General features: G+C 40.0%; 1 protein-coding gene across 1 annotated transcript in view; it reads left to right on the top strand.

Annotated features, from left to right (window-relative positions):
* The window catches only part of LOC148481193 (vomeronasal type-2 receptor 26-like), a 132,143-nt gene extending 120,990 nt beyond the window's left edge, over positions 1 to 11,153 (top strand). The window contains exon 11 of the mRNA XM_088453812.1: positions 10,264 to 11,153. Coding sequence (XP_088309938.1) covers positions 10,264 to 11,153 — 890 coding nt within the window. The remainder of the gene's footprint in view (positions 1 to 10,263) is intronic.
* The last annotated feature ends 16,671 nt before the right edge of the window (positions 11,154 to 27,824 follow it).

Raw genomic sequence — 27,824 nt, 5'->3', positions numbered from 1 at the left:
TTTTTTTGTGACATAAAGTGCATGCGAATCTATTCAGCTCCACAAATATATCAAACATATTGGCTTCTGTTTATGGAGCAAATGAAAGACTGTGATTCAATAACCTAGTATGTGATTCACTTAATATTTTTTTAGATAGGTTGAAGACTCCTTTAATAACATCTACCATCTTTTTACTTTGTTTGTCCTACCCTCTTTCCTCTATATTTCCCTTTTGTCTTTCTGGATGCCCTGGAGATAGGGGTTGATGGGGGTTTGGGTGTTGTTGGTTTAGATCTGTGTGGGGCCCTGTTTTAAAAAAGGAGATAAAGAAGAAGTGGAATCATTCCTATTGTAGTAAATCCCATAGATGACTTGAGATCTAGCTCCCAGATCATTTAAAGGGATTGTATGTTGTCATTTAGACTTTCTTGATTCTAAATTAGCCATAGGGGTAATGTTCCTCTGGTTATAATTATTGTTTCTTATATGAAATCAGTATTTAGGTGTACCATAATTTTTATTATGAGTTTTATATTTACTTCTTAAATATTGGGATCTCCTAGGGGTTTTCACAATTCCCTTGTCATTATATGATTTATTTTTCCCATGTTGGAATTGCCTGCTATAGGTCCGTACAAGTATTGGTTCTGTAATCCTATACATCTCTTTTGGTATTTTGATTCTTATTCTCAATAATAGATTTTTCAAATGTGTCTACTCTTTGATTAACCAGAGAGTCTCTCTCCCAAAATAAGCAATCTCTAAAAACTGTCTTTATAAATTTTAAATCTTCTGTTTTTTTTGTAACCTGTTAAACTTTATTTTCCCTATATTTAATGAGTAATTTCACAATAGACAAAGAGCAGTTCTCAGCCAATTTGTCCCTTTCATTTGTAAGTTTTGGATCATCTTTAAATGACAGTGTTTTAAAAATTTTCAGACCTCTTGGGAACATAAATGTATCTACATCTTTTTGTAGGTTAATAGCATCCCACCAGTGGTGAATCTTAGTTTTCAAGAGATTCTCCATATTTTATTTTAAAACAACTTTCAATATCAATTTGTTTTTCAGTGTATTCTGTTTTAGGGTTCAAATCTAAACCACCTTCTGCATCATTTAGATAAACCTTCCTACTGAACAGTCTATTTCACAACAAGAAAGATAATCCATTCCAGCAGCCAGCCTAATAAGCACTCATGGAATATTAGAACAATAGAATATTAGCAAAAGGAAAAGGAATATTTAACCACAGGCTCTTGGAAAAAAACATAATCTTAAATTCACTCATCACTTTCACAAGACCTCCATCTCCTTCCTGGATCTCAATTTACATATAGATAATAATGTGATACAGTACTTTCATCTACCTTTCATAAAAAGGTTGATGCAAATAATTTACTTCATTACAGCAATGCACATTACAAACCATGGAGAGACAACATTCCTAAAGAACAACTCATGAGATTAAAGGATAATTGCACCATTGAAATAACTTTTCTTAACCACTAAACTGACAATTTTTTTCTTCTAAAAACCACTTCAAAATTGTTTGTTTTTTATGAGTGAATTAGGTGAGGACCATCCATATTAACTTATCCAAAATGGTTTCACACAAAAAAAGTTTGTTTTTATTAAGATTTGTAAAAATTTAAATTTGTTCAATCATTGAAACATAGGAACCACCTTCGTAACATTAAAAATACCTGTGTGACATTCAATTTGAGTCTGGATATAGGCACCTGGTATGTCAGGGGCATGAGGGGGGAGGTTAACTTACCTTTTATCAGCAGCTGCTAATCTTTGCTGCTGCTGAGTGAGGGGTCCTGCTTTGCTGACCGATCAGCAGTGCTCAGCAGCACAGCAGACACAGGGGGAGTGGGTGCTGATAAACAGATGGACTTGGAGGTCCCTCTGAGAGCAGCAGCTGTGGGAAGATCATCTTCCTGCAGCCACCCTCATGTTTATCTGACTGGTTGGAATTTTACGTCCACTACAGATAAAGAACTGCCTGTTGTGGTCAGAAAATTATGACCATGCCAGGCAAGTGGTTAATCAGTCCAGATAAATGATTAACACCTTCTCAAAAAATGGATATCCTTTGTTTTATTGGAGCAAACATTCTTATATGTAAAATAGACAAATAGGACAGATCTCCTGAAATCCTCATAGGAACAATTGTTAATACATATACTAAACAATGATAAAAAGTAAAGATCAAGCTGCATGTATGTATATATAAGAAATCAGCTTATTTGATAAAAAAATCTGATAAATCTAAACTATCCCTTATTAAAGAAAGACAACATTCTGAAGAGTATCATTACAGATAATCCAGCAATGATATTTAGGAAAAATTGGAATCTTAAAACCATACTAGCCCCCAGTTTTCTCAAGTCCATTGACAGAACAAATAATTAAAACACCACATCCTGGCTCCCTACTAAACCATAAATGTAGTAGTATGCAGGGTGTCATGTGTCCATATGCTAAGAATAAGACAAATGAAGTTCTTCCATACTTCTCAAATAAAGTATATAAACTTAAAGAATTAATAATTTTTAAGACTCAGCAAGTAATATATCTTTTACAATGCAGCTGCAACTTAATCTATTTTGGTAGGACCACTAGAAACCTTAAACATAGATTCAGGGAGCATAGAAGAAATATAATTTATAGTCATGACACACAGCCTCTCCCGGCATTTTCTCTGTGACATAATTGGAACCCTTGAAGTTTAGTCATCATGGGGTGGAACATATTCAATTAATGTGTAGAGGAGGGGATCATTACAGACAGCTATGTAAAAGGGAGGTGCACTGGATACATGAATTTAATTCTCTCAATCCAGATGGTCTTAATGAAGCCATTGATCTTAATGAAATTTTGTGAAGAATCTGTCCAGACCTGTGTGACTTAAGGGTGGCGGGATCTGGGAGATCTTCACAAATACCTTTATTGTAACTTAGTACATGGGTGGTTTAGCCAGTGTTTCTTTTGACAGCTGTTTGTGTCTGGTTTTGCTACTGCTAGTGCTACTTACCATAGCTGATTTTGTTTTCTCTTTAGTTATCTCTCTACATTTTCTAGTGGTCTCCACAATCCATTATATCTTTATTTAGTATCATTTCTATCTATGCCAGGACCCTGTGGAGATAATTGTACTTTTATTTTGGTTACTGTGATAACATAATATTATATTTCTATCATCCCTATTCTATTGATATACACATGATACATAGACACTTTGTTTTTTGTCATTGTATTTTTATATATTGCTGCATTATGTAATGTACCCTTACAATTATTAACACTTTATTGTCTTGGGTCATCATGTTATACACATTGTGAGTTTCAAGTTTGACTGGTACATAGTATAAAATAACAAAATAAATGTATAAGTACTGATATGAAATGATTGTTAGAAAGCCCCCTTGTCTTTAGCCTTTCTCAGATGATATTTTTATAATGTATATTTGTATTATTTGTATTCAGGTATTGATTGTAGATTTTTTATACACATTATAAAAAAATATTCATTTATATTCAAGAATGTTCTTTATTGATGTGCCAAATGAAGCTAATAAGAACTAATAAATACATTGTCTATTATATGTCTCATGCAAGAACTCTAACAGGTAGTCAAATGGGCTAATATAAGCCTTATATAAGGAAGGAGAAGATGCTAACCTGAAAACACACCACTCTGAAGATATTCCTAATGGAAGAAATGCAATTTCGAGAAAACTTGCACCGGAACATATAAACAGCTGGCAACTCCTGTGCTCAGTGCTCTGTTTGGTTGCCCACCATGACTTTCTGCAGTTACAAACACCTTTGATTCAGCGCTACAGCACTTACAGACCGGATACCATTTATTGATTAAGGAGGTACAATAATTATATACCGGCATCTCTAAGAGGCACCAATCTCTTTTTGTCATTTTTTCCCAAGTCGCAGTGCGGTGATATATGAGATGCATGTTACCTACACTTCAGTGATCATTAAGGAGCAGGGAGTTCAGCACAGGATTACATATGAGATTTCACCGAGGGCAGGTAGATATGTCCATTTGACCACACTGTCACTGTTTCTCTCAGTAGATTATGTGAATTGAATGCTTGAAGTGTAATCCACCATTCTTTCTTTATAGCCGGATGTGGCTGTTTTGATTTACCAATCAAATGTCACAGGCACAATACACAGCTACAAAACTTTTATACATACAATTGGATCTGTGATCACTTTATAAATAGTAGTAATATTTATGCAATAGATTAAATGACTCTTTGCAACTAAACTATCATTAATTGTCTAAGGAAATTTCCTCATTCTCATCGGTCCATGCTACAGTGGAGCTCTTCAGTGGTTTAGAAATTTTAAAAAAAAATCAAAGGGGTATCCAGGAGATGCTGTCTGTGGGGAGAAACCATATGGACATTTTCTGCATTCATCAACCACATGTAAAATATTTCAGTGACTGTGGCAGCTCAACTTTCAACAGGGCACATCTAGGAAACAGAGAAGTAGTGAATTTACATTGAAGAAGATCTATGTCAGTGGTCTGTGGGAGATAGAAAAGTAGAGTGTATATGTAGTGGAAAACAGGGATTGTTGGTAAATTTAATTACATTTTTTGATTCTGAAGAAAATTTATGACAGAGGAGGGGTATCCGAGCCCCGGCTGTGGTTTTCCCACAAGACTGAGATTCAAAATTGAGGCAAAAAGTCATCATCCCTTCAACTGATTTCACAAGATTTGAATTTGATTTAAGTCCCTCTCACAGGGATTTGGGCACCATTTCACACAGGACTGCCTGGAGGAGAGTGCATACTTGAGTGCCAGGACAAAAGTTAATTAATAATTACAACTGAGTGAACATGTCCCATGTTTTGCCCACAAAATAAACTTGGTGGTTCAGAATTTTTTTTTACAATTAAACAGGCCGGCAGGAGATGCTTTCTGTGGCAATAAATGTTTCTGGACATTTTTGGCACTCACCATTTTCAGCAAATGCATGTTGAAGATTTCAGTGGTTGTGACAATTCAACCTCCAAAATGGCATATCTCGGAAACAGAGTGGCAGACAGCATGGCAGCATAATAAACTATAAACATGTTAGCAATGTCCAAAAAAAAATCACATAATGAACATAAGAGATGTACAAGATGGAATTGTCCTTTGGCCCTTCCACCCACCATTATGTTGTTTATATTAAACAGGACATGCACAGTTTAACAGACCAATCACTACAGTGACATGGACTGCCACTTGTGGCTAAATTGATGGGTTTGTTTGGGCCCCCAAAAAACAAGCTACCAATGGGCAGCTGACATTGCTACATTGATCTCTACAGTATGGACAAACTGGCTCTACAGAGGCAAGATGTCGTCACCATTATCATCATCACCAGCATCAGTATGTACATTATCTTCACACAATATCAATTTGTCCCTACTGGAATCCACCATTACAGGTGCCTCTGGATTTTGATAATAATTTCCAGTAAAGGTCTTCCTCATGGAATTTGTAGTTCATTTTGATGAACATCATTTGTTCACATTTTGGGGAAGTAGCCTTTCATGCCATTTGCTAACAAGGCTCCCGGCTGTGCTGAAAACTCTTTCTGGGTACACACTGAAGGGAGGGCAGCTTAGGTAAATCAAAGCCAGTTTGTGCAAGCGCCTCCAAATTTCCTTTATTTCCTGCCAGTCATCAAACAGACTGTCTGACAAGCTATCATTAACAATCCTCAACCAATATTTTAATGGTGACCATATCAGATGAAGTCACAGTAGAGTTGTCATAAATTTTCAACAATTCTTCTAAACCCGTTGAGAAACTGAAGGAGGAGATGTTGTCATGTCATGTGCCACTTGAGCTGACACTTTGTTCAGAAACAGCTATTTGCATCTCTTCAGATCTGTGTCCATTGGAAAGAAAGACACAATGCATGACTTAAACCTAGAATCAAGCATGGTCGCCAAAATTTATTGATCAGATTTCAAGATGTGTGCTGGAGTAATGCATATTTTCCCCATGTTATGGCCTGTTGTGTAGCTTTGGATAAATTTTTGCTGTTCCTCCATTCACTGAGGCATATAATGGGTGGAATCCACCTTGTTTCTACATCTTGCTTCAGTTGGTGGCAGGGAAAATTAAACTGTTCTTGCAGGTGCTGCAATCATATGGCAGTGGCCCTTGACTTTATCCAATGGCTGGTAAACAAGGTAGCACAGCCTACTTTCTATTAAACAAAAATATTTTTTATTTTAATATTATGGCAGTCACCCTTGACTACACCCACTGACCATTAGAAACAGTAGTACAGCCTTCCTGTGTTGGCTGAATGCACAAACACACACACAAAAGCACATTACTTTCTAAAAAAAAATGTTTTATTTTTTTGGTGGGTGCAACAGACAACACTGTTGTGCTGCACAAATATTTTGACAGTTGCACTTCACTGGACCCTTTGACCATTAGACAAGGTACAGTAGCACACACACAGAGAGTATTTTCTAATAAAAAAAAGTTTTTTGGGGGAGTGCAACAGACAGACCATTGCACTGCACTCATATTACGGCAGTAACCCTTGACTGGACCCACTGACCATTAGACAAGGTGGCACAGCCTTCCTCTGTTGGTTGAATGCACACAAGTTGAAAAAAAATATTTTTTTCTCAGTGTCAGTGATAGTGACAGTGACCAGTAGTGACAACCACAATGACACAAACACAGCAGTTTTTTCCAATTATTGTTCCCACTTCACTGAACACACCAGTCTTCTTTACTCAACTCTACACAGACACAGTGCCCCTGCCTGTCCTATACAAACTGTAAGGGGCCTGTGACTATGCACTGCGGTATTTACAGAATCATACACAATGAAATGCTCCCACCTCCACATGGACAGTGCTCCTGCCTATACAGACTTGAAGGGACACTGACTGGACACCATAGTAACTGCTACTAACTAAGTAACTTTCATTGAGAGCTCTGCCTTCACTGCCTATTTAATTGTATCATAGTAATGAAATGGTGCCTTAACATGGGGAGGGACTTTTGTATTCAAGCAAAAACACACAAGATATTATAATAGAAAAATTATGTTTTGCCTTGTTTTGGGATCTAAATCAGGCTGGAAAACCCAAGCTAGACTTGGATTCCCTTTGAATCCCCTATGTTTGGGTTGGTCCAGTTCTCCGAAAACCAGATCTGCTAATCTCAAGTCCTTATACAAAATGGCTTCAGTCACACCAAGCGCAAATTGCAAATAATTGCTCAGCTGCAAAAACATCAGCATAGTGTATATCTCTGAATCAGGCCCCATATATATATATATATATATATATATATATATATATATATATATATATATCCAAGGAAGTCCTATATGTATAAGAACAGAGGGCACTCACCAATAGCCAGTAATGTCTTTTATTCAATAACTCACATGGGTGTATAGCCTTAATCGACGTTTCGATCCCGGAGGACCTTTGTCAAGATAATCATCACCTGCATTTAATCGCCAGTAGTTTCACCAACACACGTGTATCACCCATGACATCATAACATGTATATTACACACAGGCCCCAATTTATACCTTACCAGTGAACGCAGCTCGTCGGATCCCATGTGCAACACATCTCGGAAGTGACAAACACTTCCTGTCACATGGCTCAGATGTTACGTAAACGTCACTCGGTTGCTATGCAACGACTAACACCCTAATGGACACGTGACCATAATATACTTGCTGCCGGTGCGATGCTAAGCAACAAAGAAGACACTGATCGATCACATGTCCAGTGTTACATCACGTTGCTAAGCAACCCACAGATACCAAAAAACGTACACTTATACATAGGATCTGCACATCAGGACGATTGAGTCCCGGCACGATGCTAAGCACAAAAAGGGCATAACATCTAACAATCAAAGTTTATATGACGCTAGTATCGCCAATTAACAGGGTAATGACTCAAATAAAAAACACCAATTTTAGACAAGCGCCATTAACATACATATAATAGATACAGTATTATATTCTTCAGATTCCAAATCTATTAATCACAAGCGCAAACCTATGTAGTCCCCAACATAGCTGGGACTACATAGGTTTGCGCTTGTGATTAATAGATTTGGAATCTGAAGAATATAATACTGTATCTATTATATGTATGTTAATGGCGCTTGTCTAAAATTGGTATTTTTTATTTGAGTCATTACCCTGTTAATTGGTGATACTAGCATCATATAAACTTTGATTGTTAGATGTTATGCCCTTTTTGTGCTTAGCATCGTGCCGGGACTCAATCGTCCTGATGTGTAGATCCTATGTATAAGTGTACGTTTTTTGGTATCTGTTGGTTGCTTAGCAACGTGATGTAACACTTAAATGTGATCGATCAGTGGCTTCTTTGGTGCTTAGCATCGCACCGGCAGCAAGTATATTATGGTCAAGTGTCCATTAGTGTGTTAGTCGTTGCATAGCAACCGAGTGACGTTTACGTAATGTCTGAGCCATGTGACAGGAAGTGTTTGTCACTTCCGGGATGTGTTGCACGTGGGATCCGACGAGCTGCGTTCACTGGTAAGGTATAAATTGGGACCTGTGTGTACTATACATGTTATGATGTCATGGGTGATACACGTGTGTTGGTGACACTACTGGCGATTAAATGCAGGTGATGATTATCTTGACAAAGGTCCTCCGGGATCGAAACGTCGATTAAGGCTATACACCCATGTGAGTTATTCAATAAAAGACATTACTGGCTATTGGTGAGTGCCCTCTGTTCTTATACATATAGGACTTCCTTGGATATATTGGGACTTTATTGCTAAGTCTTGGGAGGTTGCACCCCGCTGTTGGCTTCATTGGACGTGAGTGCAGGACCATTGGATTTTCTATATATATATATATATATATATATATATATATATGATGAGGTGGATGGAAATAAAAAGTAATAAATAACTATAATCTTAAAAAGGGAACTATGGGCCTGATTCAGACCCACTCGCGAGTGCACAGTGCTTGCAAGCGGGTCGATGGTCCCCCACTGCGCATGCGCGAGACACAGCAAGCGTCGGGCACTCCATCGCTATGGGTTTTGCACAAAAACAAGGCGGCTGACAATTGTGATTGACAGCTCGCCCCGTTTCGGAGGTGGGCAGGGAGGTGGCTGGCCAAACGGAGGCATTCCTGAAGGAACACCTGCAGTTTGGTGGTGGCCTCAGTAGCCAGCTTCTGGCTCTATTAGAGCTGGAAGCTCACTGGGGCTTGCGAGGGATGAGACCCTACCACAAGGGTCTCGTCACAAGCCCAATGGTCGTGGCCATCATGACCATTCCTTGGCTGCTCGCAAAAGCTGTGGGTGGTCAACAACAGCTTAGCGAACAGCCAGGAGGTCAGCTATAAAAAAAAATGCTGCCCTCATTCAGAGCGAGCGCTCTGAAAGAGCGTCCGGCTCTGAATCAGGCCCTATGTCACCTTTATCAAAACTATGGGGTCTATTCATCATCACTTACTTTATACAAAATCACATGAAAATTAACACTTTCACCTACTTTTGTATAAATTAAGTATTGGGGCCATTCATCATAAAGGTAACACAGGAGATATCATAGATGATCATCAATCATGATGAATGAATGAGTGTTTTCCTTTCAGTCCTGATGTGGCCTGCTGTCCCATACACTAGTCTACACTACACTCAGTAAGGTACAAACATTTGGAGCATGACTGTGGGAACATTGGCCATCATCCTTCCTATTGAAAGAAGTCCCAGTAGCAAAGAGGGATCCATTTGGTTCCCTCCGCCACTGCTTAGATCCATCCACAAGAAGCTGCACATTCATGAACCCAAGTTCACGCTTGTGCAGTTGCCTTGTGGGTCAGACTTGGGAGTGCTAAGTTTCACCACTACTAAAGTAGCGGTGAAAGGATTTGCGATGATAACTGATCTTGGATCCGCTGTCTCCACACCAGAGCAATGTTACATTTCTCCAGTGCTCGTGGCAAGTTAGAATGTTAATTATTGGCGTCACCCAGTTCCCGATAATTAACATAATGAATTGGTGGAAAGTGAATACATATTAAAAATATGGAACATATCTCTAATGTAAAGTTTGTTAACAAAGGTTTTAACATATTCCACTAATTGACCACATTCAATACCCAATTTAGGAAGCAATGAATAGAAAAGTGAGATATAGGGACCATGTGAGTAACATTACTGTACAATATATAACTTATGTCACATTTTTCCACAGATTTTGAAAGTTGTGTGAAATGCGCTGGTAATGAATGGCCTAATGATGCAAAGAACAAATGCATTGCCAAGGCTCAGGAGTTTCTATCATATGAAGTGGACCCTATAACCTCAGTGTTTTCTTTCACATCTCTATTATTTTCTGTGATAATTGTCTTCATAATTGGACTATTTTATTCATATCAGAACAAACCAATTGTCAGAGCTAATAATAGGAACCTCAGCTTTATTCTCCTCATCTCTCTTATGTTGAGTTTACTCTGTGTATTTCTTTTCCTTGGTCGCCCAGTGGATATAACCTGCATGCTGCGCCAAATCTCCTTTGGAATCATATTTACTATTGTGGTGTCCTCAGTCCTGTCCAAGACAATCATGGTTTGCATTGCTTTTAAGGCCACAAGACCTGGAAGCTACTGGAGAAAATGGCTGGGAGTTACATTACCAAATGCTTTATTGATGATCTGTTCATCTGTCCAGGTCATGAATGGTGTTATCTGGTTGTCAGCTTCTCCTCCATTTCATGAGTTTAACATGGACACATATCCTGGTACTATCATCATCCAATGTAATGAGGGTTCTGTGTTGGCCTTTTATTTCATGTTGAGTTACATGGGATTCCTGGCAGCTGTGAGCTTTGTTCTGGCTTTCATGGTGAGGACATTACCAGACATCTATAATGAGGCCAAATACATCACATTCAGCATGCTGGTGTTCTGCAGTGTGTGGGTCTCTGCCATCCCAGCCTATCTGAGCAGTAATGGGAAACATATGGTCATTGTAGAGGTGTTTGCTATATTAGCTTCAAGCATTGGGATACTAGGCTGTATATTTTTCCCTAAATGCTACAATATCCTGATGAGACTTAAAATGGACAGAAAAGTACTTGTGTGATTGGGAAAAAACAATTCCTTCTAATATGATCTGATAACCTTTAATATATTATTAAGTAACAGTTTATTCATGTAATAATATGTACTTGTGTAGAAAATAATTAGAAGTCACAAGTTGTTTGCATCATTCTCCCAATGGATTTTGTTTGAATTATTTACTTGTTTGAAGATTTTATTCAAGTACAGTATATATATATATATATATATATATATATATATACAAACACATAACTTCTTAAGGTTTTCCAAACTGATAATAGTTGTGACTAGAACATCTTAATATCACACTCACCAATAAAGTAAGAATGTAAATGTTATAAAAGGTACAGTACATGTTCACTTAGTAAATATATAAATGAATAAAGTGACAATAAAAAAAATATGATAATTTCTTCAAAATATAAGAACTAGACATGTTTTACATACAATAAAATTGCACATTTTCACACATACACAAGAAAACAAAACAAAATGAGTGAGACCTCATATGTAATATGTCATTTATAAGAAAACAGTAATAATTAGGGAACTCCATGCTGTATGGGTCCTACTTTGTACAAATATGTATTTGCATTTTATTTTTATCACCCAACAACAAAACATAAATGTAATCTAAATGTCTGCTTCTTTTGTATTTGTCATTAGTGATGTCAGGTGTAACACTATACAAATAAATAAGCAGATATAAAAAATATAGTATCAGACTTTAAGAAGCAAAATAACAGCTGCAACATCTTTACAGCAATCAATTCATAGTCATACAATAAACTTAGAAAAGGCCAATGCAGTCAATAGGTGTCATTGCAAGTTAAATAAAAAGTGTGGTGGCTACCAGGAAATCCTGATACTGCGCTGGTAAAGCTCAATGCGTTCAATAGAGAAAAAGTGGATTTGCCATGTGGTGATTACAAGACAAAAGTCTATCAAACTATAGTGTGCAAGGATAGACCAATAAACAATTAGAGAATAATCCTGAAAACACTTTCTAGAGTCAAAGGTACATAAATGGGTCCATTGTTATCCATGATGTTATAGACAAACATTGAAGCTCTATTGAGTGAATCCCAAATTCCCAATTATATTTTATTGTTAAAATTCAGCAACACATACAAGCTATTTAATATCCCTGAGTGAGGAGGTGTTACATCTGTATATTTTCCTGTGGGAACATAAACCACTTCTCTGACTAGTATCTCTAGTCAATCTAAATCAGAGATGACTGGGTTACATTTCTGGCAAACTGAAACCAACCAAACTCACCTGATCCAAGCATATCCGAACCTCGGTTTAGATCTCCTCACCATTTTTGGACTCCAAAGAAAGGTAAAACATCATCTTTCCATTGACAGATCTTGCTAGTTTTGGATCTGAAACAAGTCCCTCCCATGGTGATTCAGAAGCCATTTATTACAGAACCACCCAAGGTGTAGGAGATACAGCAGAGCTATGGAGGAATTTCAAGTTCAACAATTCTCAAGTTAAAAATGACACACCATTTGATAAGTGGTGGACCCACATTGGCTGATCTAGTTTTTTTATAGACAGTCATCAAAAAAAAGTGTTAAACATTTATATTGCAGGAACATAATTCTATATTATATATTACTTGTGTATGGTATTTAAAAATGATGTATGTTCATAAAATGTCAGGCCATGGTACTGACTTTTAAGTCTACCACTAATGGTTAGTAGGTCAAGGCCACCTCCTTAATATTATAAGTGTGTGCATTGCAGTCAGTGGGCAGTTTGTTGTTATAAAAAATTGTGTGTGTTCAAAAAACTTCAGGCTCCATTTTGTGTTTATTAAGTATAACATTAAAGGTCAGATGGTCAAAGGACAGTGCGTTAAAATTATCTACAAAGTGCATCGCCGCTGGTGAGCAGTTGGATGTTATTAACAAAAGTGTATGTTCAAAAATCTTCAAACCATGATACTTTTGTTTAAGCCTAACACTAATGGTCAGTAAGTTAATGGCCACTGCCTTAATATTATCTGCACAGTGCATCACAGTTGGTGGGTTTGCTGTTAAAAAATAATAATAGTGTGTTCAACAAATTAAGGCTTTCATACTGTGTTTTTTAAGTGTAACAATAATGGTCAGTAAGTCAAAGGCCACCGTATTAATATTGTCTGCACATTGTGTTGCAGTCGGTTGGCATTTGGTTTCTGCCAAAAAATAGTGTGTATTCAAAAATCTTCAGGCCATGATTCAGTGTGTTATTCAGTAGTTCAAGGTCTACTGGATTAATATCTCTATAGTGCTTTGCTGGCAGTTAGTGGGCACTTGCCAGTTGTTGATTTTCTAAAAAAAAAAATCAGTCTTTTTTTGTGTGTGTGGGCTCAACAAATTTCAGGCAACCAAGAACTAGCACTGCAGCTGCTGCCTCAAGTCATGAAGATACTAGTCCTTCACCATAAATATCAACTACTAAAGCCGATGCTCAAGGGCACAGAGGGTTTAAGTCAGGGCATCTGAAGTCAAAACAAAATTTTGCACTGTTAAAAAAGGGAAATGTTTCCTGCAGAAAAACATAAAATTTCCAAAATCCTATACTTCTTACTCTGCATCATATGATGATGAAAGACCATCTTACTCTGAATCCAGTAGAATTGTCTAAAAAATTAAAACTAAAAAAATCAGTGCTTTAAAAAAGCACTAAAAAGAACCAACATTGTGTTTAGAAACAGCACAAAACCCTGAGGAGAGTCTAAGAGGTAAATTTACTACAGTGACAGTTTTTGGAAGTGGAGAATTTACCTATAGCAACCAATCACATTCTACTTAAGAAAATATCTAGAATCTGATTGATTGATATGGGCAACATCTTCACTTCTAAAAACTCTCACTTTAGTACATTTAAATAGAAATTGAGGAAGTGCAACAGGACATTTGGTGAGATTTGTGTATCCAATGCCTCTAATGAGTATGTTGATGATAAGGATGTTGTTTGTATAAGTCAGGCTCCAGTGGAAGCATTTCTTGCCCATGATCAGAACATGAGAAGATGGTTATTGTCATGCCTTTGCATAAGACCAAAAAATCCACCACTTATGTGTGAAAATATTTTTCCACTAATTGTGACAACAGTTGTCAAGCCATCTGTAGCATTTATAAAGTTTAGTAAGTAGACTTAGCAATGTTAACTATTTAGAAACCTCCTCCTTGTTGCATTATTTGAAGTGCATTTATGAAAAATTTTTGGTAAATTCTGAAAACTGTCCAGCTTCAGTCATCTCCCAGCTATATTATAAAACCTGCAATATCTACTGCCAACAACATCATTATCAATCTCCTCATTAATAATCAAAGCTAGTGCTGCATCCAATTTTTTGAGTCCTAACCAGGCTATTATCCAATATAAACTGTAGCAGCAATAATTGATTTCAACAATCACATTTGTGTCTTTAACAGTATTCAAGAAGATTTGTAATTGAGAGTGTTACACTATATGGCCATACTCAATTGCATCCACAGCAACACATAGGTTATAATAAAGCAGTGTATACTTTGCCAAATGGACCTGCATGCATGTTGTTAACTAGTTTTGCTTAGCCTGCTGCAGATCCAGTTGAAGTCATTGATGGGTAACCCACCAATGGTCATCCATAAAGCTGGGTACACATGATGGTGGGGGCCATGTTGCATTGGCATTCAGGACTGATGGGTGATGTCACTGACAATGTGTGGGAGAACACATCATCAGCAACATAGTGAGTACACACTAGATGATGTTCCCGATATGTCATGTGATCTGGCTGGATCGGATGACATATCATCTAGCATGTACCCACCATAAGGGCCACTACCAGGGGTGTAACTAGGCATTGGAAGGCCCTTTGCAAAAGTTTGTAAGGGCCCCTGTGTACCAACCAATGGTAAAAAATGTATAGAGAACTCTATATCACATGTAACTGTGGGACCCCTTAAGCTCTTGGCCCCATAGCAGCTACATCCCTTGCACCTACTGTATGGTAGTTTTGAGCATGGCCAGCACTGTGTAACATAACATGTATGTGACAATGTATATTTTTATTTCCTTTTGACTAGCACAGTCCCAAAAACAAGTGATGTATGTGTTTCCCCAGTAAATTATGGAGATTGGTGGTCTCTGTCATTTGCCAGCCCACCAGCAAATCAGAGACTGCTCTAATGTAAGAGGCTACTGATTGGCTATAAGCCGCATGTTACTAGCATTTACCAATGCATACCAATTAGTGACATGTACAAACTCCATGTGGCACAGTAGTGTCAACATTTCTGCAAGTGTGTGGCATAAACTGCACAGTCAGTTTTGGAGTCCAGAGACCCTTTTTTCTGGGTTAAAGCTGCCCCCACATCTAAACATTATCTGTCCAAACTGCCAACTAGTTGACTGGTTGGAATGAAAATCTTGTAATGCATGGAAATAAATGATCAACAATTTGCTCCTAAATGCCAGAAAACATTCAGAAAAGTTTGTTAAATGTTTGATCTAAACTATTTGTTCAACAACAGTTACTGTACATTTTCCAGCATTTGGGAGCAAATTTCTGATTGTCATTTGCTTTCATACCTTACCAGAATTTCATTCAAACCAATCAACTAGTTGGCTGGTTGGACAGATAATCTTTAGATGTGTGGCCTGCTTAAGACTTGTATTTACTTTATTTACTTGCCCTATTTATTGTGAATTGTCCGGCTACTTACATATGTGATAATGTTAAAATGTTATATGTGGATCATCTTTTCATGCTACATAGTGTGCATTTAACCTGTATAAGAGATATTGAGCTCATGAATAAGAGGAGAATTTAGTGAGAGTGCGGGTGGCACACTAGCAATGCCGGTCCTGGCATCAGGTGTGTAGTGCACGGGAACTCACAGACTCCTGAATCACAGAAACAAACACGAATATGTCTTGTACAAATTGTGTTTGATTCCGGCACCCTATGTGGGAATGCATAAGCAGAGATCTGCAAATGATCTCGATGCAGATAAGCGCTGTAGGATTGTGGGGATAGTGTGTAATAGTTTTTCAGCTATCTGTAGTACACATGAAAGGAAATAACGATTAGTGTGTCAGGGGAAAGTGTCTGCAGGAAAATGCAGGATTAAAGGTGGAATTTTAAGACAAGGGAGGTCCAAGGGGCATGGAAGTGGAGGTGACTTGGAAGGACAAAAGGCTGATGCACGGATCCAGCATCCTCTTTTACAAGAAATCTTTGGCTCTTTTACAAGAAATCTTTCCGGAAGCAGGATCACGTGGGACAGGCTAAGTACAAATCACTGGGACTTTGTTTGGGCTGATTGTTTAAACATCCCCTGTGGGTTTACACTGTTTTCTCTAGGGGTTTAATCCCTACCTCTGCGCATCTGCATTCTAAGCTGCCCTACCACAATTCTTGACTTTCCTTTCTGTACCTTCCAACCCTCGCCCTTTCAAAAAAAAAAAACCTGTGAAAGTATTTAGTCTTTCATTCTACCTCTCATCCCCTCTCATCTCAGCACATAACCCCAGCCTCTTTCTTCATTCCTATTATATACTGGCTTACCTTTTCTGGGTCACCTACATCTTGTAACATCAATTGATGTTGTTACATGATTGTTAGGGATTGCATTTTAATTTGTTATAGATTATTCAATTTTGTAACATCAATCACTGCATGTTTGTTATATAGTCACTGTATATTGTAGTTTAAATTGATAAACTAAGATTTACATTGTGTAACAGCAATTGCTGTAGGTATGTTTAAAAAATTGTTGTGTTTTATAGTAAATTGTTAACTAAGGGTCAGATTCAGTCCCATATTAACACAGCCCTTCTCATTAGTACCCCATCCCCTGCATGCTTTGTTCTCCCTAGTGACCAGTTTGCTAGGCCATTTGCTCAAGCAACTTTAAGCCCCCTAGCCCCCCTCCTTCCCTAGAAGCATCCCCCATAAAACTTAATACTCTTACTATCCTGCCTTGTATAAAAAAAAGACACCATTTAATTTCAAAACACAAAGCACATGTTGCTAAAAGCCCAGGACTGTTACCTTCTCAGCCCTTAGGCACCCCTCCCATGGCAATTAGTGGAGGGACCCTACCTCCAGCAGTATGTCTGCTTTTAGTTTGCCATGAAACCAGAGGGCAATGAGTCCATATGGCTCCCCAGAGCATGGGGACGGCGCACGCCCCCTCTTCAGTCCTAGCCATGCCGTAGCCAACCCCCTACAGGCCACGGGTGGGTTCCCGAAGTCACGCAGCGGTAGTGACGCTCATCGCTCATGCGCATCATTGGAGCATGATGCAGCCACATTACATTACCTCCTGCTGCCCAAAACAGCCACTGGACACTCCATTAGTCAATGGAGAGTCTGTGACCGAGCTTCAGCTACATTGCTTTGGCGCACGTTGGGGTCCCCACCTCAATCACGCATCGAAGAGCATCAGCAGGCGCACACCTGGGATAGGCCCTCCCGATCTCTAGATCATCCCTCCCACTCCCGGGATCATGGTCCCTGATCCCGTGGTCCGCGGAAGCGATCCCAGGAGCCACTGGACACCGATGTTGCTAAGTTGCATAAAGGTGATCACCAAACCCCGTCCAGCAGCAAAAATGTTGCAGGCCATGTAGGGAGTAGCCCCACCTCTCGAGGATCAGACAGGCATATCAGGAAAGGCAGTGCGGACAGTTAAATATCAGGGGCCCGGGAATCTTTGCACCGGCGCTCAGCCGAGCCTGGCCATGAATACACCAAAGTGCACCCCCAACACACATTGATAAAGGAAATAGATTTCAACCACACTATCAGCAAGATCCCAGCCGCTAGCCAGGGCAGTGGCCGTAGAGGCAGGGACAGGATAATAAATGGCAGTCAATGTTCGGGAGGCAGATCAGAATCACCAGGCCAGAGTAGCAATATAAGGGGAAGCAAATACATTAATCACAAGGAAGGGAGCTACAGCAGCTTACACAGGCAGAAGGAGGAGGGTTTTCAGATAGTCAACTCAGTAAGAGAGGCAATTGTGAGGGAGAGCTGGTCCACAGAGGAAAGAGGGTGCTCTCCCACCTCATACTCACCCACTATAGAATACACCATAGGGGTATCAGAGAAGTAGCAGAGGAGGATCTAAGAGACAGGGGACAAGGAGCAGCATACACACCACCACACAAACTCCCGCAAAGGGACATAACCTCCTCACCAGTGCACTACAATGATCAGACGCTAAATAACGAACCATCTCTAACATTTAGACTCAGCGCTGACTCAGTGCAAAATACTAATAGCCCTGTTTCCCCAGATGACATGAGGGCAAAACCTTATACAGGGACAGACCAGTTATGCCATGCGAGGAGTCGGAAACATAATGACTATGGGTACAGCAGACGGAGGCCAAGTAGCCGTTCTCCTTCCCAGTCATGGTCCACAGGAGCACAGGATAGTCCTTCATCTCCAGCTCGAGAACGTAAGTACACTCATGCGAAAACTATTTATCACCCTGATACAATGGGCTACAGTAGTTCAAGTAGCTCAGACGAATCAGATGGGTCTAACAAGAGCTCGCTTAAGTTTATTCGCTTGCTAACGCGCAGCTTGCAGAAAGGGCACAAGCGCAGGTGATCAGCAAAGGTGGTAGGAGCGAGCAGGACCGCTAGACAGAGGGACAATAGAGGGTGGTGTGATAACACTGCCATTAGCTGGGACCTATGGCGCAGAGTGCAAGAGAAGATTAAATGTGGGATATATGTGAACATGTTTGATGTGACAGAAATTGGCAAAGCAGCCCTTCAGGCAGCCAAGGGAAAAGGGGGTAGTGGTGAGGAAACATACAAGTCATTTTTTCGCTGGATGAGAGAGATGTTAGTATTCTCAGCATGCTACCTAGAGTCGAGACCAGGAGAAGATTTAAAACTCCGGAGTTATTTACATATGATACACGATATGCAAGCCAATGCAGACCCAGGGGATTGGCTCACATATGATGAAGCATTTAGGAAAAAACAAGATGGTAAGCTCTACATAGATTTTGGGTCAAGAGACATGGAAGTTTTATTCAAGGTAAGCCAGCGCAAGACACCATTCCCTAAGCTTTCATGGGGGAATAAGCTAGTTGAACTACCAAAGCATAATGGGTCCTTTCTTAAACAAGGGCACTGCTTTGCTTACAACAAAGGGCAATGCGGAATGGGTGCCAAATGCCGCTTCAAGCACATGTGCAGTCAATGTGGAGGGGGACACCCCTTCAGGGACAGTAGCAGATGCAAGCCAGGAACAGAGGGTGGCAAACGGACTGCTGGAAAGCAGCCTGCGGTTAGCCAGCAGCCCCATTAGATTGCCGGCGCTGAGCAAATAGCTCGCCCGGTACCCAAACAAGAAAGCAGCCACATTTTTGCTGGAAGGGTTTAGTTATGGCTTCAAATTGACCATACATAGAGAAGTGAGTACAGGGTCACCTAGGAACCATAAATCTGCTAGAGAATTTCCAGAAAAAGTCGAAAAAAAAGTAAGAAAATAAATTTCATTAGGAAGAATGGCCAGTCCTTTTGAACAACCACCCATACAGGGCCTATGTATTTCACCAGTAGGGGTGGTTCCTAAGAAAACACCTGGAAAATTTCGGCTCATACAACACATGTCCCACCTGACAGGACTGTCGGTGAACGGTGCCAACCAGAGCAGCCAATGTAAAGTAGCCTATCAATCATTTACAGACGCACTACAGTTGATTAAACACCAGGGTCATGGAGCGCAAATGGCCAAGTTAGATGTAGAATCTGCTTTTCGCTTACTACCACTGCACCCATCGTCCTTCAGATACATGGGTTTCAAGTTACAGAATGGCTATTACATCGACAAGTGCCTGCCGATGGGATGCGTGATTTCATGCACCTACTTTGAGGCATTTAGCACTTTGTTGCATTGAGCAATACAAGCAGGAACAGGGCATCACGGGGTAGCGCACTACCTTTACGACTTTCTATTCGTTGACTCAGCAGAGTCACAAGGCTGTGAGAAGTTACTGTTCTCAGCAAAGGCTCTATTTTGGCACCTACGGGTGCCAGTAGCACATGACAAAACGGAGGGACCCATCACTTGTTTATCTTACTTAGGCATAGAAATTGACACAGTTGCAGGTTGTTGCAGGCTTCCACAAGACAAGGTTAACAAGCTCAAAGCTAAGCTAGCAGATTGTTTGCATTCAAAGTATGCAACACTAAGACGCATTCAATCCCTATTAGGTCTACTCAATTTTGTATGCAAAGTTATCCCCATGGGCAGGGTGCTGTGTCATCAGTTAGAGAGAGCCACGGTAGGTGCAAAGCTTCCACATCACCAAATATGCTTGTAAAATGAGATTCGGGAGGATCTTAAGATGTGGCATTTATTTGCATGAGACTTCAATGGTGTGCGGATGTGGCAAAAGGATGATCAGCAGAACCATGAACTGCAGCTGCATACTGATGCGGCAGGTAGTACTGGGTTTGGAGCAGTATTTGGAAGGCGATGGTGTTCTGCACCTTGGCCAGAAAATGGGTAGCAGCTGGGTTAACCAAGAATTTGTTGGTCCTGGAGCTTTTCCCAATAGTGGTTGCAGCGGAACTGTGGGCGAAATGCTGGCAGGACACACGCATTGTGTTCTGGTGTGACAACTTAGGGGTAGTGCATGCAATTAATAATCAGCGTGCAATGACACCCGCGGCACTGCGCTTGGTCAGACACTTGGTGTTGTGTTGACTTAAGCACAACATTACGTTCAGAGCATGGCATGTTCCCAGAGTTGAGAACAGAGTTGCGGATGCATTGTCTAGATTCCAATGGGAAAAATTCCGCCAGTTTGCATCCGAATCATGTTTGATTGGTGAGGAATGTCCATCTCATGTTTGGCAGATACACGAGCCTGCATCGAGGGACTTGCACATAATGCCCTAGCTCCAGCTACATATCGCAAGTATAACGCAGCCTGGAGGGACTGGCAGCAGTTACTAGAGGTTAACCCAGGTAAAACAAATAGACAGGCTATATTAAAATACATCTGGGACAGCTACAGGTCTGGGCGGTCAAAGGCTGCCATGTCAGGCGCACTAGCAGGTATGTCCTTCTTAATGAACCTAACAGGTAAGAAAGATGTTACCAGGGGGTTTCTTATATCAAAGGCCCTGAAAGGGTGGGGAAGAAGCCAACCTGGAAAAGAGGATATAAGGAGGCCAATTGACACACAAATGTTAGCAGACTTAATGGGTACGATTGGCAGGGTGGTCAGCAGTCCCTTTGAGGCTGCACTTTTCCAGGTGGCTTTTTCATTTGCCTACTTTGGGGCTTTCAGGATAGGAGAACTGGTGGCGGCATCCAGAAAAGCACATAACACAGGTTTGTTGTTTGACAATGTCGTGATCAGGGAGTCTGGAGTGCTTTGAAAATCCACAAGTCCAAAATGGATCAGACGGGCAAAGGCCAATGGATAGCACTGTTACCACATGAGAACAAGGAGATATGCCCACTACATTTGACATCACTCTATGTGGCTTTAAGGAGTGGTCACAGTTCAGCCTGGCTATCGCACGACAATGGTGCTGCGCTAACGAAATTTCAGTTCCTGGCAGTTTTAAAGTAATGCATCGCAGAGTTAAACTTAGATGGGAAAAAGTTTGATTCACACTCTTTCAGGATTGGAGCAGCAACTAATGCCGCTGTCTCAGGAGCTGCCATCAACAGTATAAAGACCCTGGGGAGATGGAAAGGAGACAGTTACAGGAGATACATTAGACCAGGGAAGTAGGCAGATGTGGGCTCACACTCATCACGATTTCGGGTGAAGTGAGGGGATCTACCTCTGAGTGGGGTTTATTTTTACTCATGTTGCTATAAATTCTAACTTCTCCAATTGGCTCTAGACATGAGGTTTTTGTTTTCTTGAACCTCAAGTGAGCATGCATTAGTAGTAGTTAGAACAAAGGAAGAGGGGTTGAAAGTTTTGTGCATTACAATGTTACTGATATGTTTTTTCCAAATTTCAGAGTCGCACAGTGGCGAAGACACCTGGATCATGGGGCATTCTTTTATCTTCTGGGCCGAGAGATATGTAAGGGAGAATGGTTTGGTGCAAACTGCAGAGAGACAGTGGGGTCAGATCAGGTGGTTGGGAAGGAGAGGAATGAAGTGGGAACAACTCGACACTGGAATTGCTAGGGCAGCTAGGCAATACGGATATCTAAGGAAGATAATATTACACTTGGGGGGAAACGACTTGGGCAAGGCAAATTTCTGGAGCCGAGTCAGCGCAATCAAAATAGACATAAGCAAGGTGCACTCATGTTGGCCAGACACAATTCTAGTTTGGTCAAACATAGTTCCTAGAAGGCAGTGGCAGGCAGCAGCAGGGCAAGCTATGCATAGAACAAGGTGGAAGGTAAATAGGAAAATAGGCAAATTCATAACCAACTTAGTGGCTTGCCTGGAATCACTATAGAGGGCGGATGGAGTACATCTGTCAGACTACGGAATGGCCTGGTTGATAGAAGATCTACTAGCAGAGGGCAGGGAGTAGGCGGTAAGTTGGTGGTGGGCTAGTTCCTAAAGAGGCTCTAGCTGTGGCGGGAAACACAATTGCAAACTAAATCACAATAAAGTTACAATGATAATCATGTGGTGCGAGAATGATATGTCCTCCGGGGGCCGTGTAGTGATTTTGCAAGTGATTTGGCTCATCTGCCTAATGACGGGCAGCGGGCACCTATGTTGATGTGACACCTATGCCGGTGTAGGCAGCAGTGCTGTGGTGATTGTCTCGGCTCCCATTGATATTGAAGATCGTGAAGGCTCCTCCCAAAATGAAGCGGTGCATGACTCTAGATAAAAACTTTACACTGCATAGCGAGGGAGGAGTTTTGGCTGTCTTCAAGATCAGTGGGATTGGAAGAACCCAATCCGTGGGTAGGATTACCCACTTGGTTGACCAAATTTTTAGCAGTACAGTTTGCAATTGCTTATCATAGGCCACCAACTTTATGGAAGTGATAAATAAAATTTGGACCTTCTTCCTGCCAGCTATGGTGTGTAGCGTCTTTATTTTATTAGGTATTAAGAGGTAATGATGAAGAAATCTATAGGTGGCTAACAAATTATGCAAACACATGGAAGCCATCATACTTAAGCGGCTTATGTGTTGTGATTGTTAAACTTCGGCATAAGCAGTGAGACGCACGGCCGTGTTATCTCATCAATTTAAATACTGACAGTTTTACTGCCCTGTTGGGAGAAAACTAGAAAAATAAGACAGGGCTTTAACTAACAAAAGGAGTGGTCACTGAGGGAATAGGAATTGACAGCAAGGATAAATTGCAGAAGAAAGGATATATCACCGTGTTTCTGTAACTGTAATGTATTGGGAAGTGAAATAGTAACATATGTTTCCTTTTCCTTAATGTGTTACAATAACAAGCAACACTGTATCTTTGTATATATGACTTGTGAGAAAGATTTGGTATAATAGCCAGTAGCTCCAACAGTATTTGGATAATTATCCGGAAAATAAATCTAGCTAAATAGCATTTATATCTACTACCTCTACCCTCATGTAATAAGCAATTTAATAAGGGTTTTTCACTTAACTATAAGAGGTATGATTTCTTGACAGTCATTCTTTATTCAAATTGAAATAATAAGTTGCCAGTTTAGGCAGAATAACCATGGATGCTTGAATACACATATGTAAGAAAGGCAATACATACATATATTGAATTAATGACAGCATGCGACCTTGTTTTTAACAATAAATTAGAAATCTTTTTAATTCTTGTCTCAAAATTTTTTTTTCTTGTCTATCACTCTGTACTTTCGTGTTATATAATAAAACATTTTATTTATATGTCGCTTCAGAAGGCCCTATTTTAGGGCATATTATGTAATGGAGTACTAATGTGTAGTTGTGAACAATAGCTAGCATTTCACTAAGATTGACAAAGGTAAGAGGCAATAGATAGCCTCTTTTGTGGTATACTTGTCAGCCAGAGCATCATAAATTAATAATTTTTTAAAGCATATCTAATACAATTTATAATTTTTAAAAACAGGGGTTTTGAGTGCACCCGGAGTTTAAATTGATTCCTTTTTCTTCTTTCTTGATATGAATATAGAAAGTTTCCTCCTTACTGAAGATTCCACTTCCTTTGGTTGGGTCAAGACATTCTCGTAGAAAGAAGAGTTATTGTCAAAGATCTTGAATTAACCTTTCCAGTTATTTTTGTTGTCGATTTTTTCTCGAGTTCTATTCAAGATCAGGAACAACATTTATCCTATTATCAGCTCAGCTTCTGAAAGCCTTAAACTGACCATACATTAAATTAACTTTCTTCCAATTAAAATGCTGCTCCTAACATCTAACCAGCCAACTTCCATCCAACTTGTGATGTTACAGAAGTAGGCCAACAGTTTGCCAACCTCAGCTTGTTTTGAAGAAATATTTGTAAAAGAAAAAACACCTTTTGCAAGTCTATTTAATTATTTATTTAAAACTGGGGAAGATGGGGGTGGTGGTATCCTCCTCCAAACATATTGCATAAATGTCTCATTTTTTATAATGGACAATAGAAAATAAAGCCTTCATTTTCGATGCCTTTACTATCTCATTCATAAACATGTATTGTTTTCAGAATTCCAATCAAGTTAGCCATTTGAGAAGCCTATTAGAAGTATATGTGAATCATCAAAGTATCTCAGATAGTCTCCCCATCTGGAACCATAAATGGGTACTCTTGTCAGCTGGGTATAATTTTATAAATACTGTATCATGGTGTGCAAATTGGCTCCTAGGAGCAAAAAAAATGTGGATGCCCGTAGAATAAACTTATTGTAAAAAAAGTTGATTTACTGAAGCCCCCAAACCTATTTTATACAAGGAGAGAGAGACACCTGAGAAAGTAAGAACTATTCCCTCCTTTAGCTTCAGCTACTCCTTACAGTGGTATTGACATTGAAATATCAGAAAACAGACCTATGGCTTTTTTTGCAAAGCAGCATCTTGTATAAGCCCCTTCTGCCCGGCGAGAGAATATATAAAAATTCACATGCAGTCATTGTAAAGCCCGGGGGGATTTAAACTGGTTGAAAGTGCTATTTTACATTTCCAACTGCAACCCACTGGGTAGAAGCAGCTTACAAAAGCTTTAAAAATAAAGCCCCAGGTCTCTCCACTAATGCAAATTCTATAGTTATAATGTGTGGTTACACTGGAAGATGAAGGAAAATTAAAAAGCAAAGTAACCAAACCAACTTTAGAGACTATTATAGCTGGTGTGACTAACTACATGAATTGCCTGCCCTCTTATATTGTCCTACAGCTCTCCTGCATAATAAAACAAATCTGCCCAATTAAAAATAATTGCCCATATATGCATCAAATAAAAAATGTGACAAGTAGGTGCTTAATTAGGTGAATATGTAAATACTATATAAAATAAAATGACTCAAACTCCAGTAAGAGCTGCAGATTTGAGGGGGTACAACACCTATTGTTTCCATTAAAGACAAACAACTTAATAATGTTTATGAGGAAAACAAACCCATATACTATACATATAATTCAACATTGTGGGTTAAATTATATGTATATTGGAATTTTTTCCTCAGAAATATTATGTAGTTGGTTGCCCTAAAATGCATACCTATGCCTTGGAGCTGCTGATCTATCTGCACCCTGTGTCCCCAACTAGCAAATCACACATGACACTAATCTGGACTGGAGGTGAGGGCACCCGGGCTACAGTAGATACATACCAGAAGTGCAAGCTCTTTGGTTGCAACTGGTGCAGGATTAGTTATTGCTATACATTATAGCCCATCGCTGATGATGGGTATATGATGAATTAACTGCGGACAGTTAGCACAGGCTTGGGCACCAGCAGACTTTACCCTAACATTGAAGAGTGTGCTGAATCTCCCTGGCTAATCCTACAGTAACTTTGCAGATTATTTCCTCTTCCCCTGGGTACTCCACTCTGTAACTTTTGTGACTGATTCTCCTTTTTGAGTTTAGGTGGCTCCTATATGCTAACAAACTAGAACTCATTGGAGGTGAGCCACTCTCCCTGGTAGTGGATGGAAGGCCCCATTGCTGCTCTGGCACAAATTCTGGATGTAGAGCAGAGCCTTGTTCTCCCCGCACTCCACCATGGATCCTTTTTGTCAAAGATTCTCTTGAAATCTGGGATGAAAGAGAAACTTTACAGCTTTAGGTCATTGGGCAGCAGTGAGTACTGGGGCTCATGCAGCCCCAGGTAGGCACAATAAGTGTGGGCATTGGAAAGGTGCTGGTTGGGGTCCATGAGCTGGTTGAATGCAGTGAGGGCTACCTCCTTGCAGTCCAGTCTCTCCTTTCTGAAGGCCAGCTTGGAGTCCCTGGTCCATTATCTGCTGTCTGGAGCCAAGAGATGGCTGTGACAAAAGTAGATGGATGCTAGAAGCCAGTGTCTATCTACTTATCATTCAGTCAGGGGGGGTTAAAACTTTCCCTTTACACTAGAATGATTATTGAGCAATTAATTGGAAAAGCAATTAAACATGTTTGATTTTTCCAACCAGTTTGACTGTTCATTTTTTTTAGTTTGGGAGCAATAAAATTAAAGTTTGCTCCCACACACAGTCCAATTTACAATTCCACCATCTAACTAGTTGGTTGTAATGATAACATTCTGGTGTATGTCCAGTTTATCCCATCATGCTGCTAGGTACATGCTGTACCTAGATGGTACTCAGCTTTCCTATAACATGGGTTCAAAGAGTTAATAAATACAATGATCAGGTTTCCTACTCAGTGAGAAAGAAGGCCAGGTCAGTGGCATAACAATAGCCCCTGCAGAACCTTCGGAGGCTTGGGGGTGCAGTGGCTTGGGACAGTGTTTTTGCAGATTCCATATGGTCTAGCAATCTGCATGGAATCTTCTGAAAATGTCCCTCCAGAAATGGCCACTGCCTATGAGGACACAGATGCTGGAGGTCCTGCTTGGCCTCTAGCCTCTGTCAGAGAAGCAATTTGCATACCCGGAAGTGCCAAGTACACTGGTGCTGCGAGCAGAATATGCAGAAAGTTGCATCTTATGTCATGAGACCCCTGACAATGAGCATGAAACCACTGGCAATGAGCATGGAACCCCTGGCAATGAGCATAAAACTCCTGGCAACAAGCATGGAAACCCATAGCATTAAACCCCTGGAAACCAGCATGAGACTCCTCACAATGAGCAGGTAATTTAAAAATCATTGAAAAGCCTTACCGTGGGGCATGAAATGTTGTCAGAGGCATAACTGTATGTGACATATTATACAATGAGCATTTTGGTGTGTGGCATATTGTGTATTGGACATTATGATGTGTGGCATAATGTGTAATGGGCATTACAGTGTGTGGCATAATGTGTAATGGGCATTATGGTGTGTGTCATAATGTGTAAGGGACATTACTATAAGGAGGGTTCAAAAATGACATATAATGTAACTTGTCTATGGGGTGTAAGGGCACAATTTTTTCTGTTTGCTCTGGGAGCCAAAGTGCCTATAAATGGCCCTGTTTTTGTTTTACCAAAATGCCATTGGGGGCGCCATAAACTTTTTTGGCAGGTGGGATCAAAAGTCATAGTTACGCCACTGGGCACAGTCACGATGATGGTCAATGTAACCATATGTTTCCTGTTTTATAGTATTTGTGGACAA

This window comes from Taudactylus pleione, unplaced genomic scaffold, assembly GCF_031769625.1.
Source record: "Taudactylus pleione unplaced genomic scaffold, aTauple2 ptg000592l, whole genome shotgun sequence".
In the NCBI taxonomy this organism is placed as follows: domain Eukaryota; kingdom Metazoa; phylum Chordata; class Amphibia; order Anura; family Myobatrachidae; genus Taudactylus; species Taudactylus pleione.
This window is presented reverse-complemented; position numbering and strand designations above follow the sequence as displayed.